Source organism: Phascolarctos cinereus, unplaced genomic scaffold (assembly GCF_003287225.1).
Source record: "Phascolarctos cinereus isolate Bilbo 61053 unplaced genomic scaffold, phaCin_HiC Scaffold_5;HRSCAF=322, whole genome shotgun sequence".
In the NCBI taxonomy this organism is placed as follows: Eukaryota; Metazoa; Chordata; class Mammalia; order Diprotodontia; family Phascolarctidae; genus Phascolarctos; species Phascolarctos cinereus.
The window spans coordinates 291,899,905-291,915,856 of record NW_027555958.1 but is presented as its reverse complement, the minus strand read 5'-3'; the positions used below and the strand labels follow the sequence as shown (position 1 = coordinate 291,915,856).

At 41.3% G+C, this 15,952-nt stretch overlaps 1 protein-coding gene across 1 annotated transcript in view; it reads left to right on the top strand.

Annotated features, from left to right (window-relative positions):
* ITGB3 (integrin subunit beta 3) overlaps positions 1–14,732 on the top strand; it is an 80,416-nt gene extending 65,684 nt beyond the window's left edge. The window contains exons 13-15 of the mRNA XM_020997757.2: positions 4,276–4,395; positions 12,398–12,564; positions 12,859–14,732. Coding sequence (XP_020853416.1) covers positions 4,276–4,395; positions 12,398–12,564; positions 12,859–12,927 — 356 coding nt within the window. The 3' untranslated portion in view covers positions 12,928–14,732. The remainder of the gene's footprint in view (positions 1–4,275; positions 4,396–12,397; positions 12,565–12,858) is intronic.
* Positions 14,733–15,952: the final 1,220 nt, after the last annotated feature.

Genomic DNA, 15,952 nt, shown 5'->3' with positions numbered 1-15,952 from the left:
TAGTGCCCCAATTTTCTTACATCTTCTCCAACATTTAGCATTTTCCTTTTCTGTCATATTAGCCAATCTCATAGGTATGAGGGGGTACCTCAGAGTTTTTTTTTAATTTGCATTTGTCTAATCAATAGTGATTTAGAGCATTTTTATACTACTATAGATAGCTTTAATTTGTTCATCTGAAAACTGCCTGCTCATATCCTTTGACCATTTATCAACTGGAGAATGACTTGTATTCTTATAAATTTGACTCAGTTTTCCATATATTTGAGAAATGGGACCTTTATCAGAAATATTTGCTATTTTGTTTCTCATCTTTCTACTTTCCTTCTAATCTTGATTGCCTTGGCTTTGTTTGGGCAAAATCTTTTTAATTTGATGTAATCAAAATTATCCATTTTGCATTTCATAATGTCCTCTTTCTCTTGTTTGGTCACAAATTCTTCCCTTCTGACAGGTAAATCTGACAGATAAACTATTTCTTGCTCTCCTCATTTGCTTATGGTATCATCCCTTATGTCTGAATTACGTACCCATTTTGACATTATCTTGGTATATGGTATGAGATATTGGTCTATGCTTAGTTTCTGCCATATTATTTTCCAGTTTCCCCGGCAGTTTTTGTCAAATAGTGAGTTCTTATTCCAGAAGCTAGAATATTTGGGTTTATCAAACAATAGATTACTATAATCACGGATTACTGTGTCTTGTGTACCTAATCTATTCCACTGATCCACCACTCTATTTCTTCGACAGTACCAATTAGTTTTGATGATTTTTGCTTTATAATATAGTTTTAGATCTCGTACAGCTGTTTCTGTTCAGCTCTGGCCTTTTCATCAGGAAATTTGAAAATACTTTATTTCACTGAATATCCATGTTTTCTCCTGAAAGATTATGCTCAATTTCGCTGGATAATTGATTCCTAGTTGTAATCCAAGCTCTTTTGCCTTCTGGAATATCATATTTCAAGCCCTCCAGTCCTTTAATATAGAAGCTTCTAAGTCCTGTGTAATCCTGACTGTGGCTTCTTGATGTTGGAATTGTTTCTTTCTGGCTGCTTGCATGTTTTCTCCTTGACCTGATAGTTCTGGAATTTGGCTACAGCATTCCTTGAAGTTTTCATTTTGGGATCTCTTTCAAGAGGTGGTCAGTGGATTCTTTCAGTGACTATTTTACCCTCTGGTTCTAGTTTATCAGGGAAGTTTACCTTGATAATTTCTTGAAAGGTGCTGTACAGCTTTTTTTTTTTTTTGATCATGGCTCTCAGGTTGTTTCTATAATTCTTAAATTATCTTTCCTGGATTTATTTTCTGGGTCAGTTGTTTTTCCAATGAGATATTTTACATTTTCTTCTACTTTTTTTTTCATTCTTTTGATTTTGTTTGACTGATTCTTGATGTCTCATAAAGTCATTACCTTCCACTTGCCCAATTCTAATTTTTTTTTCTTTTGGGTGAGGCAGTTGGGGTTAAGTGACTTGCCCAGAGTCACACAGCTAGTGCATGTTGTGTGTCTGAGGCCAAATTTAAACTCAAGTCCTCCTGACTCCAGGGCCGGTGCTCTATCCACTGTGCCACCTAGCTGCACCCTCAATTCTAATTTTTAAGGAATTATTTTCCTCAGTTAGTTTTTGTACCTCCTTTTCCATTTGGCCAATTTTGCTTTTGAAGGAGTTGTCTTTAGTGGATTTTTTTTTTCATTTAGCCAATTTTATTTTTTAAGGAGTTGTTTTCTTCAGTCAATTTTTGTGCTTCCTTTTCCAAGCTGTTGATTTCGTTTTCAAAATTCTTTTGCATAACTCTCATTTCTTTGCCCAATTTTTCTTCTACCTCTTTTACTTGATTTTTAAAATCCTTTTTGAGTTCTCCCAAGAGGACTTTTTGGGCTTGAGACCAACTCATATTCCCCTTTGAGGTTTCACATGTAGGCATTGTGACTTTGTTGTCCTCTTCTGAGTTTGTGTTTTGATCTTTCCTGTCGCCATAGTAGCTTTCTATGGTCAGGGCTCTTTTTTGGTTTTTGCTCATTTTTTAAAAGGCAGTTGGAGTTAAGTGACTTGCTCAGGGTCACACAGCTAGTAAGTGTCAAGTGTTTGATCTGAGGCTGGATTTGAACTCAGGTCCTCCTGACTTCAAGGCTGGTGCTCTATCCACTGTGCCACCTAGCTGACCCCTTTTTCACTCATTTTTTAAAAAGTTGAACTCAGCTTGTGGGGCACAGGGGTCACTGTCCCAAGCTTCTTGCACGGGGGGCCAGGCACCTGGCCACTCACTTTCTCTACTGGGGCTTCTGGGGCAGGTGTCTTGCCTACTGCACTAGGGTGGCCCAGCCTAGTCATACATGTTGTGCCCTGGGTTCCAGGGCTGGCAATTTGCCTGTTGTGCTGTGTCACTGGCCTGCTAAGCCTAGACCACGGGGCTTTGATTGCTAATCTCTGCTGTAGCTAAGAACCTCCCGCTGGCTTGCCAGGACATTGGCTGCATTGGGCTCCATTCACCCTTTATCCAAATGAGACAGATCTTTCCTGAAGTCCTTCTAAGTTATCTTGAGCTGGAAAATTGTTTCACTCTGCCTTTTTGTGGATTCTGTCACTCTAGAATTCTTTTAGAGGCTTGATTTAATGTTATTTCCAAGGGAAACTGGGAAAAGCTCAGACAGCTTCCTGGCTTCTCTTCACCATCTTGGCTCTGCCTCCCCCATACCCCTGCACTCAATAGCTCTTAATAGCTATGTAATCCATGACTATGTGGCTAATGGATCTGAGATTCAAAAGGTTGCGATTGTTCAACAAGCTGCTAAATATCAGAGACATAATTTAAACCCAAATCTCTCCTTGCCAGAGGCACCAAGGTAATTTTTCTAATGTATTAGTCTAACCATGTCACTTCATTGGGCGTTTACAACTCTTCACAAATTGACTCCCTTCTCTCTTCTTTGAATTTTCTCCACTCCAGCCATTCTACAATCCAGCAGTACTGGTCTGCTTGCAATACTTTGAATGTGAAGCCACCTTAGTTTCCATGCTTTTGCATGACACTGGCTGTCCCCCATACCCACAGTGCCCTTCCCTCTCCCATCTGCCTCTTAGTTTCTCTGGCTTCCTTTAAGACCCAGAGGCATTTTCCAGTTACCCAATAACTAATGCCTTCCTCTCTTGAACTGCCACCTATCTATTCTGGATATGGGGCAACTAGGTGGTATAATAGGTAAAGCACTGAGCTTGGAATCAGGAAGACTTGAGTTCAAATGTGGCCTTAGACATTCACTAGCTGTGTGACCCCAGGCAAGTCACTTAACTCCTGTTTGCCTTAGTTCCTCAACTGTAAAATGGGGACATACCAAAGAAGGAAATGGCAAACCACTCCAGTATCTTTGCCAAGAAAACCCCATGGACAAGTCTATGGGGTTGCAAAGAGTCAGACATGACCGAAGGACTGTACAACAACAAACCCGTGGCAAACCACTTAATTCTTCTGTGCCTCAATTTCTTCACCTGCAAAAAGAGGAAATTGGACTCATTGGTTTCTAAGTTCCCTTCTAACTATAAAACTGAATTTGCACGTTTCATTGGGAAAACAAAATAGTTATATATGAAGCAACTTGAGAAGTATTAAAAAGATCACTTCTAAAAGCACAAGATTGGAGGGAGGGGTAGTTGACAAAGAGCTTTATTTGCTGATAGAGAACCTGGGTTTGAATTCCACCTCTGCTCCTTACTTTATGTAAGTAATTTAGGGCAAGTAATTTCATCTTTTTGGTTTTCTCCTCTATAAAATAAGAAGATAGAACTGTTGTTATTAATATGACTGATATGGAAATATGTTTTGCATGACTACACATGTGTAACCCGTATCAAATTGCTTGCCTTCTCATTGAAGGGGGTGGGGAAGGAGATAATTTGGAACTCAAAATTTTAAACACGAATGTTAAAAATTGTTTTTATATGTAATTAGGGAAAGATTAAAATACTAAATAAATATATTTTTTTAAAAAAACTGTTGCTTTTGTTGTTGTTCAGTTGTTTCAGCCATGTATTACACTTCATGACCCCATTTGGGGTTTTCTTGTGGTTTGCCATTTCCTTCTCCAGCTCATTTTACAGATGAGGAAACTGAGGCAAACAAGGGTTAAGTGACTTTCCCAAGGTCACACAGCTAGCAAGTGTTTGAGGCCAGATTTGAACTCAAGAAGATGAGTCTTCTTGATTTCAGGCCCAATACTCCATCCACTCTGAGCCGACAATCTTTTTTTTTTTTCTCCTCCATCTCCCCGCAGTGGACATCGGCAAGGATGCAGTGAACTGTACCTATAAGGATGAGGATGACTGTGTAGTCAGATTCCAGTACTATGAAGACTCCAGTGGGAAGTCCATTCTCTATGTGGTGGATGAACCAGGTAAGACTTGGGAGCTTCCCAGTCCCGGGATAGTAAGAGTTTTGCTTTCTAGCCAACTCCTGGAGCTGATATTCCTGGGAATGAAGAAGATAAGCAATTTGAGAGCTAGAGGTTTAGCAATGGTGAGATTCTCTCTGAGCATTTTAAATGATTTGAGAGCTGAAAGTTTAGTAAGTAGATGAGATTCTCTCTGAGCATTTAGGCGAGAGAACAAGATGGACAAAAGAAGAGAAGTATGGGTCAGTGCAGAAGGAGGGATTTAAAAAAAATGAATCTTTGACACATTTTGGAGGGCATATCAGAAAAGACAAGACCTTGATTTCTCAAACTATCTTGCCAAATGCAGTATATCTGCTCACCTTAGTTTTTGCTAACATAGGGATGTCTTACTAAAAGTCAGTTGGTTGGCAGTGGCAGCTGCTGTGATAGGTGAGGTCAAGATAGTCTGAGTAGAGGTTGACTTGAAATCTGCTTACCTGGTCTATCAACAAAGCACTGGTGAGCAATGGTGGGTACTGAAGAGCCCTGGATTCAGAATAAGACGTCCTAGGTTCAAATCCTAGCTCTGATACTTAGTGTTTGGGTGAACTTGCACAAGTGTCTTCCCATCTCTGGACCTCAGTTTCCTCTTCTGTAAAATGAGGAGATTGGACTAGATGATTTCCAAGGTCCCTTCCCATTCTGCTCTTCTGTGATCCCAAGTATTATTTTTATTTTTTTATTCTGTGTTATATATAACTTTTTTCTTTTGAATTTGTTTTATTTTACATATTGCTTCAAAGTTTGCAGAGAACACATAAAAGACACAACCTCTGTTTTCAGGGTACTTACAACTCAGTGGAAACCTACCAAGCCCTGGAATGGCTATGAGTATACTATATCCTCCAGGGAGCTCCAGCACTGTAGAAAGGGGAGCAGGTATGGGGTAGGGGTGGAGACTCCTTCACTTATACATTGGTTCATTCAACAAATATTTATTGTGAGGATAAAAGAAAATATTTGTAAAGTGTTTTACGATTTTAAAATGCTGTATAAATGCTAGTTGGCATTAATTAATTAATCACTTATTTATGGTAAGTGCAGGGGATTTAAAGGGAAAAAATGAAAACTCTGCCTCCAAGGAGGGATCTGAAATGAAGGGGCCTCTCTCTCTCTCCTGGGGTGCTATTTGTTTTATAATTTAAAAGTTATGTAACTTCTCTGGGCCTGGGAGCCGCCTATGTAAAAAGGGAGCTACGTAACACAGTGCATAGAGCACTGGACCTGGAGTCTGGATATATCTGAGTTCATATCTAGCCTCAGACAGTTACTAACTGTGTGATCCTAGGCAAGTCACTTAAGCTCTGCCTCAGTTTCCTTATCTATCAAATGGGGACAACAGCACCTCCTTCTCAGGATTGTTGTAATAATAAAATGAGATAATTGTAAATTGATTTGCAAAACTTAAAGTGCTGTGGAAATGTGGTTGTTATTATTATTAAAACAGGAAGGGGGCTAGAACACATGATTTCCTGAGGTCCTGTTGGGGTTGAGGATCTCAGATGGACTATAGGGCATAACTACCCTGTCAAAGGAGAAGACACGGTGTCCTTGGGGGCAAGGTCAGCCATTTTTTTTTTCAGTTGGGTGCAGGACAATACTTGGTTGTTTAGAGGGAGGCATCTGGTGTCAGAAAGGATCAAGAGGGGACAGAATGCCCTTGGGTGAGCTCCTATAGGGAAGAATGCTACCTAGGGCTGGTTTTACTTCCACTCCTCTGTGACCCAATACCTGCGACATTGCCTCGGAGCTCCTCTCAAGGCTTTGCCTCTTTCCTGGAGGCCCAGGAAGAGGGAAGGCAGAGGAAGGCAGTACCTGACGTTCTTTGGTGAATCATATCCTGTGGGTTATAGTCATGGGGAAGAAAAGGTGGAAAGCATTTGTTTGGGGAGAGAAGGGAGAGAAAAGATTCATCTTGATTCCAGACACAGATACCCAAACATGCTGGGTCTGCAGCTCTTTCATCTTTGTCATGGGAAAACTACTTCACCCTGTTTAATCCTCGGTTTCAGCTTTTTGTACAATAGTAATAATAATAGCGTAAATAAGGGATTATAATGCTTGTAGTACTTACTTCATGAGACAAAACCTTAAAACGCTGTGTGAAACCTGCTATCTTAATTTCCACACATATAAATACATAAACATATAGGAATTTCCAGGATGTTTCCCATCTTCCCTCCTGCCTCTTTTTATTCTGGAGACATAATAGCTCACTACTTTGGGCATCATGGTATTTCTTCCACTATACACACACACACACACACACACACACACACAAACATACACACACAGGTATGTATATGTATATACATACATGCAGATACACATATATCTGTGTATAACTATGTAAACATATAATATAATATGATATGATACGATATGATATGATATGATATGATATGATATGATATAAGATAACATAGCATAACATAACATAATATAACATATATACAGTGTGTTTATATTTTTATGTGTATGTGTATATGTATATGTATACACATATATGTATAAATATATAATATATAATACTGTGTGTTTGTATTTTATGTGTGTGTATATATATATATGTATATACACATACACACAATATGTATGTATGCATATATATGTGTATATAATATTTTTTAACGTAGTGACCCTTCAGTGTTCTTTTTGTTGTTGTTGTTGTTAGGCAGTGGGGTTAAGTGACTTGCCCATGGTCACACGGCTAATAAGTATTATGTGTCTGAGGCCAGATTTGAACTCATGTCCCCCAGAGTCTAGGGCCCATACTGTATCCACTGTACCACCTAGCTGCCCCTCAGTGTTCTTTATTAAAATCTATCAGCCATTGATACTTCATGACCTGAAACCACTTTCCCTTCTGGTGGGATGTAGAAGGGAGAAAAATGCTTGGTTTCCTCAAAAAACCCACGAATGGATAACCCTTCTGAGAGTCCTCAGGAGACACCTTGGATCCCAACGTAGGACTCCTGATGTAAAATCCTGCACTTTCACTCCTGTCTTGTCTCTACTCCCATTCTCCTCTTCTTCCCTCACTTTTGAACCCTGTCCAGGGGATCCAGACTTGGTGGCTATGAGTAGAGATGAGCAGTTGGGGATCTCTGGAGTAGAAAGGGCTTGCTTTTTTTCAACTGCCCAGTTTCTTCAGTAGTCCCGTCAACAGTGTTGGGGGCGGTAGTAAGGATAGAAAATGGGGGCAGGTTTTGTGCATGGACTTTAGGTCCTTTCTGCCTTAAGGGTTATCCTCCCTTCTATATAGGGCAGCTAGGTGGCATAGTGGTTAGAGTGCTGGGCCTAGAATTAGGAAGACTCATCTTGAGTTCAAATCTGGCCTCAGACACTTACTAGCTGTGTGACCCTGGGCAAGTCACTTAACCCTGTTTGCCTTAGTTTTCATATCTGTAAAATGAGCTGGAGAAGAAAATGGCAAACCACTCCAGTGTCTTTGCAAAGAAAACACCAAATGGGGTCATGAAGTGTCAGACATGACTGAAACAACAACCCTTCTACATCACTTAACTCTGCCCCATGCTCAAACTCTAGACCCTTGAAGCTGTAGAGTTATCTCAAGAGATCATGTGGTCCAGCTCCCCACAGGTGAATGTTTAAACCATTCAGGACAACTTTTCAAGGTCAACCCCCATTCTGCCTCAATCTCAACCACCAGAGTAGCATCTAGGGGTGCCTAGCTATGGGGTCTGAGCCTCTGGCTCCTCCCCTTTCCACCAGGGAACTCAAAATGGCTTTTTCCCAGAAAAAGAGAGGCTTGAGGCCCTAGAAACCAGACATTAGAACCTTACAGTTTTTCCCAAGGAGCTCCTTTAATTATAGTCAGAGGCTATAATCTGGCGGGACAGGAAATAGCCGGTCCAGGTTTGTTTTTTCTTGCACAGTGTGTGGGGAATGGGGGGTGGGGAGAGAGAAGGTAGGAGGGGGTGGGGAACAGCAAAAGGAGGAAAAGTGTCTATGTTCCCCTTTCCAGATATCACCAAACCCATATGTGCATAAATAGGAATGTGTGTCTATATAATAGCTCTCATTTTTATAGAGCTTTACAATTTATAAAGCAGTTTACATATGTTATCTCATTTAATATACACACATACACATACACACACATATATATGTATATATATATATATATACATATATATATATATATATATATATATATGTATGCAAGTGAGTATCTAGGTATAGTGTGATCACTTATTAAGTAGATCAGGGCTTATCAAGATGTCTCAGAGCTCAGCAGAGCTTCCTTTACACTTACCCGTAAGGGTGGAGTACAGTTATTTGGGGTTAGAGGTTGGTTGGGAGTGGGCAGGAAGCTGGTGAGTTCAGAGATTTTAGATTATGATTAAATGTTTAGAAATAAACCAAGCATCACTGATGATCATCTTACTCAGCAGAGTACCAGTTTATCAATCAATTAATAAGCATTACTTAGAAGCCTTCTCTGTACCAGGACATATGCAGGCACTGGAGAGACAAAGAGTGAGTGAAGAAGATTTTGCCATTAGAGAGCTTACATTTTCTTGAGGGGATACAGTGTTAAGTGAGTAGGTGAGGTAGTGTGTTGCTAATAGCTAGGGAAATTAGGAAAGGCCTCTTGAAGGGGATGGCACATGAGCTGAGGCCTTGAAGAGAGGAGTTCCAAGGGACTGAGGTAAGGAGGGAGGGCACTTCAGGCACGGCCACTGGCCTAGATGAAGGCACACAGGTGGGAGATACAATACATGCACATGGGACATAAACCAGGAAATTTTGGATAGAGTGTACAGTGCTTGAATAATAATTAATAGCTTGTTGTTATTTAGTTATTTCAGTCATGTCTGGCTCTTTGCAATCCCATTTGGGGTTTTCTTAGCAAAGATACTAGAGTGGTTTGCCATTTTCTTCTCCAGCTTATTTTACAGATGAGGAAACTGAGGCAAACAGGGCTAAGTGACTTGACCAGAGTCACACAGTTAATCAGTATCTGAGGCCAGATTTGAATTCAGTAAGAAGAGTCTTCCTGACTCTAGGCCCAGCACTCTATCCACTGTGCCACCTAGCTTCCCCAATAATAATAGCTATGTGCCAGGCACCGTGCTAGAACTTTACAAGTACTATATCATTTGTTCCTCACAATAATCCTGGGAGGTAGATGCTTTTTTATATGAATTGTCTTTTTTTATTAATTTATTTTGATTTATCAATAATCACCTCCATATGCTTTTGAGTTTAAAATTTTTCTCCCCCTTCCTCCCCACCACCCTTCCCAAGATGGCACACAATCTGATATAGGCTATACATTTACATTCCTATTAAACATATTTGCACATTAGTGATGTTATAAGTAAAAATTAAAACCAATAGGAGGAACCATCAAAAAGAGGAAACAAAACTCAACAGAAGAGAAAAAAAATAGCAATCCAACTTCCATAGTTCTTTCTTTGGATGTGGATGGTAGATGCTTTTATTATTCCCCTTTTACAGTTGAGGAAGCTGAGGTACATAGAGGTTATCAAGCTTACCTATACATACCAAGCAAGAGGTTGCCCAGGTTTAAACATCCAATAAGTGTGTGAGGTTGGATTTGAACTCAGGTCTTCATGACTCCAGGCCTCGTACTCTATCCACTGTGCCACCTAGCTGACCAATAATATAAGTCTGGAAAATAGGCTGGAGTCAGATTGTAAAGGGCCTTGAATGCCAAATATGGAAGTTTCTATTTTATCTTCAGGTCAGTGGGGAGCCACTGAAACTTCTTGAGCATGGGTGTAACCTAAATGGCAGGTAGTTGATACAGTGGGTAGAGTGCTGGGCTTGGAATCAGGAAAGATTCATTTTCACGAGTTCAAATTTGGCCTCAGATACTTCCTTAACTATGTGACTCTGGGCAAGTCACTTAACCCTGTTTACCTCAGTTTTCTCATCTGTAAAAAATGAGCTGGAGAAGGAAATGGCAAGCCACTCCACTATCCTTACCAAGAAAGCCCCCAAAATGGGGTCATGAAGAGTTGGACACAATTGAAACAACTCAATGACAACAATAAATTTTAAGAATATCTCATGGTCAGTCGTGTGGAATATAGATTGGAGACTGGTTATAGGGAGACCATTAAAGGTAGTGTAATTGTCCAGGGGAGCTGTGTTGAGGACCTGGATTAGGTGGTTGTGGTGTGAGTAGAGAGAAGAGAATACATGCAAGATATGTTAATAAGATAGAACATGTTAGACTTGGCAGTTGGTTTGATATGAGGATGGGAAGATGAAAAAGGATGGAGTCAAGCATAACTCCTGGGTTGTGAACCTGGTGCCTTTAAGAATGGTTATGTCATGATCAGAAACAAAGAAGTTAAAAGAAATGATGAGTTTGAGGGGGGAAATAATGAGTTCTTTTTTGGACACATTGGTGTCCATGATAGCTAGATGAACATATAAAACAGACAGTTGGAGGAGATACAGGAGAGACGTGAGATTGGAAGACATTTATCAGTGAGTCATTTGTTTATCCATAGGAGTTGATGTGTCCACCATGAGAGAGTGTAGAGAGAGGAGAGGGTCTAGAACAGAGCTCTGGAGTCCTAGCACTTAGAACTGGGTGAAATTCCAAGGTCTTTGGTCATGTGAATACTGTCAGGATAGTCTATCTATCTATCTTTCTCCTTCTCCTCCTCCTCCTCTTCCTCCTCCTCCTCCTCTTCCTCCTCCTTTTTCCTTCTTTTTCTCCTTCTTCTCTTTCTTCTCCTTCTCCTTCTCCTTCTTCTCCTTCTCCTCCTCTCCTTCTCCTCCTTCTCCTTCTCCTTCTCTCCTCTCCTTCTCCTTCTCCTTCTCCTTCTCCTTCTCCTTCTCCTTCTCCTTCTCCTTCTCCTCCTTCTCCTTCTCCTTCTCCTCCTCCTTCTCCTCTCCTCCTCCTCTCCTCCTCCTCCTCCTCCTCCTCCTCCTCCTCCTCCTCCTCCTCCTCCTCCTCCTCCTCCTCCTCCTCCTCCTCCTCTCCTCCTTCTCCTTCTCCTTCTCTTCTCTTCTTCTTCTTCTTCTTCTTCTTCTTCTTCTTCTTCTTCTTCTTCTTCTTCTTCTTCTTCTTCTTCTTCTTCTTCTTCTTCTTCTCTCTCCCCCCTCACTGTCCATCTCTCTGTTTTTATTCTGAACTTAACAAACACCAAATAAAATGATCGTTTCTATATGTATAGTAGAACAGGAAAAAAAGAATTACACACAAAACTGTCAATCTTTATATATACAGCTTGCTTTTCATTTTCGGTATATGTAATGGGGCTTCCTCCCAAGTTTTGGGCAGTTTTGTGTTCTGCTTCTGAATATATGGAGGGTGCTGTTACTTCTGCCTGTCTGATACGATGGTGAACCCAAGGCATGTGGGAAAAGGCCCTTAGTGATGTGGTCTGCCTCTGAGCTGCAGACATGTGGGAAGCCAGCTCCTATGTCTGTGGCCTGGAGAACTGTCAAAGTCCTTCTTTCATGACAACTTTCCTAGAGATCCTTTCTCCGCATGTCTTTCCCAAAGAATACCTGGAACTAGCTGAAGCAAGTCTCTTCTGACAGGTATATAGCCTCAAGCTCTGCATTCTCTTAGCCAATCAGAAGTTGCATCTCCCTCCATATACACAGCAGCATGCAAAAATACCACAGGCTTGGATGGAGGATCCATATATACATGTATAATATTATACAAATAATAAATTCAACATGTAGCTTTTAAAACTGTCCTTATTGTCTGGATTTCTTTTTGGCCTTCCTTCTATCCTCTTCTGTTCATTTAAAATGCTTCAATGACCCTCTTTTCTTTTCCTTTTTCTTTATTTCTCCTTGAAGATTTCTGCCCCTAGGTAGAAACTTCATAGCCTCCCTTGGGTGTTCATTATCCAGATGGCTAAGGAGTTCTTTATTTCCAATTTAAGTCTCTCCTGTTTAAATCTCTCTCTCTCTGCTTGGTGCTCTTCTTCCCTTGCAGATTGTCCCAAAGGCCCTGATATCCTGGTGGTCCTGCTCTCGGTGATGGGAGCCATATTACTCATTGGCCTGGCCACACTGCTCATCTGGAAGCTTCTAATCACCATCCATGACCGAAGGGAATTTGCCAAGTTTGAAGAGGAGAGAGCCAGAGCCAAGTGGGACACAGTGAGTGGAGTGGACTGGGCTGAGCTGAGTTGGGCTGAGCAAGGGGAAACTCTAGGATTTATCCTCTTAGAAATAGTGGCAGACTGCTGTTGCACTACAAATAACTCTCCCTTCCTCTTTATGCTCCCAACCCGAATACTGATGTGGAATTGAAGTGAGCCATGGGTTAGATAACTAGGAAAATGGAGACAAGGTTATCTTCATCAAAGTCCCCAGCTATCTATAGTGTCAGACTTGTAAGACAGAGAAGCAGCAAGGGGGTCATTGTGAGAGCCTTTTCTATTCTTTCTGCAGGCCAACAACCCACTGTATAAAGAAGCAACATCCACCTTCACCAATATCGCCTACCGTGGGAACTCATAATGATACCCTTGCCATCAGCAGAGCCAAGGATTGTGGGTGTTTCCTACACCATGTTTACGGAGGATTGTATGGATGTTGTAGGATCCAGCAACAGTGAAGAGGGGTGGGGGGAATATGAACATGTATGTGAGAGATGTGTGTGTCTCCCTCTGGACATGTCCTTGTATATTTGAGGGTGTGTGTGTGTGTGTGTGTGAATGTGTGTGTAATTTAACATTTCTGAGGGAAATACCTCAACCAGCTTTTTTTTTTTTTTGGCAGGGGGAGCACTTACTTCAGGGATCCTTTTTTTTTTTTCATTTAGCTCTCCCTAGCAGAGCATTTGGGCCTCATTACCTCAGTGAGAAACCATCTCACCTCATATGAGCCAGACTCCCTGACAAGAAAGGCAGGAATGTGGCTAAGTCTGGGGTTGGAGAGGGGAGAAGGATAAAGCAGGCCACAAGTCCTGGCTCTACCATCATAAATAGTCTATGGCTCCTGGAACTGTCACCTGGGAACTTTGGTAGAAATTGTTGGACTTTATTCCCTGTCACCTCAGTGTATGTTTGCATGTGGCAACATGGCCCCATTTCCATTCCTCTCTTCTCAGGTTGGATGAAGGAGAAACCAGGGAGCAGAGCTACATTGGGTTTTGTTTCTCTGGGATAACTCTGCAGGGCTGTCTGGTGTGCTTAGCTAATGGGGGCAACAGACTATGCCCGTTGTTCTCTCTCTCTCCACCATTTCCTGGAAGCAGATCCTGGTTCTTCAGCTTACATGGAAGCTAAGGTGGCTGTGGTGGCTGAGCTATATTGGTTGGAAAAAAAATTCTGAGCTGATTTAGGGTGCCCAGGTGTATCACAAGGTCCTCTCAAAATCTACTTAACTAAGGCCAACCTCCCTATCCTAGTACCATTTCATCTACTTCCAATTATAACTGCTATGGAAAAGTTGGCTTGCTCCAGAGGTTGAACCCATAGATGGCTCTATTTGTCCTTGCTATTTTTAGGGTGAGCAAAAACAATTCCTCTTTCAGGAAAGTGATGGGGTGAGAGCCAGAAGACTGGGAATTGACACTTCTAGTGTTCTGTTCATTCTCTGTGGCCCCACTCTGTTTCTCTGTGAACTGTACCCACACATCAGGTCTAATCACATTGATCTCATCTCATGGAGGTATTATGAGGGACCATACCAATGAGCCTCTAAAGCTGATAAGCAAGAGGTACAGGAGTAGAATGATGAAACTAAGAAGACTCATAATGGAAGGGGCAGGAGATTTGGTGTCAGGGCCTAGGTTTGAATCCTAGCTCTACCACTTTTGGCCTGCGTGATCTTGGGCAGGTCGTTTCAACTTTGTGCTTCATGAAGTTTCCTCATTTTACAAATTAGGGGGTTGGACTGGATGACCTCTAAGGTCCCTTTCAGCTCTAAATCGATATGCCCATTAACCTGTATGGTCATTTTTTTGTGTGGCCTGAGCACCCCCATTTTAACTAAGTGACTCACCCAAGAGGCCACAAATATGTATCCTTGTCTCTTTCCCTTCCAGAATACCCAGAGCCTAGAGAAAACACCTGTAACTTAAAGGGAGTTTTTATGGTTTGCTTTTGTTTTTGTATTTCTAATTCTACTTAGAGAGTAGAAATAAGAGATGAAACACCCACATTGTATTCTGAGCTGGTCTGTTTTTCTTGAAGTATTTTGCACCAGTCAGACTGAGCCTGGAGAACTGTGTTGAGTGCTGGTCAACATCTTAAGAAAAGTATTGACAAATTGTAGTCTATCTGGAGGAGAGTGAGCAGGGTGGTGAAGCGCCAATACAAGCAGCACTTGCAGGAACTTGGAAAATTTAGTCCCCAAAGAGAAGATTTAGGAGAGAGATGGAAGCTATCTTTAAGAGAAGGGAAGGGAAGGAAAAGAGGGGAGGGAAGAGAAGAGTTCTTGGAGAAGAGGGATATGAGAATTTTTCTGTGTAACTCCAGAAGGGGAGAACAAGGAAAGGGGAAGGGGATCTATATTTATTAAGCACCTACTATGTGCCAGGCACCCTGCTAAGCCCTTTACAAATATTATTTCATTTGATCCTTACAAGAACTCCATTTCCGTTTTACAATTGAGGAAACTAAAACAAACAGAAGTTAAGTGACTTGCCTGGGGTCAGTCACACAAGCTAGTAGGTATCAGGTCTTGCTGACTCCAGGCCTGTCCACTGTGCCACTAGAAAAAATGTAGTATAGAGGGTCTGTGTATAGAGACCTGGGTTCTAATCTTGGGCCTGCCATTAATTTACCATGTGGCTTTTGACAAGTCACGTTTACTTCCCTTGGTTTGTTTCTTCACGTGTTTCATGAAAGGGTTGGACCAAGTGATCACATATGTCCCTTCCAGGAGAATGTAAGTTTCTTGAGGAGATCGACTTTAGCACTTTTTGACTTTGAAACTCCAGAAGTATTCTCCAGAGAATATACCTCACATAGTAGATGCCCAAGAAATGCATGCTGAATTGAATTTCCAGTTTTCAAGTTTTATCACCTAAACTGCGGATTAAATGTCTTAATATAAGGAAGAATTTTTTGTAATAGTCAAAGATGTTTTCTAAAACATAAAGTGGGGTTCCCTGTGAGATAGTAAGCTCCCCATGGCTGAAAGTGTTAAAATTCAACTCTACAAACACCTAAAAGGGGTTTCCCCACAGGAACTACTACTAACCATTCCTGCACTGAGTGGAAAGGTGGACTAGAGAAACCTCTATTGTACTTTTCAAGTCTTGGAACCCTAAGATATTTTAAGAGGTATTACTGTTTGTGGGCCACCATTTTTTCTGGAGTTACTTCTTAGCCACCATTCCAGAAGCCTGTGATGACAGAAAGTCCTGAATTTTTCCTGCAGCATTAAGAGTGCTGTTCTATTTGATTCTAACAACCATGACATGTTGGGATTTGAGACACACTCAGGCCCAAACCCACCAAGTTTCTTGCTTCATTCTTGGAAATGATTTCTCCAGGAGCTAGGCTGGGGCTGTGTAAGGTGTACTGGGGCAGGA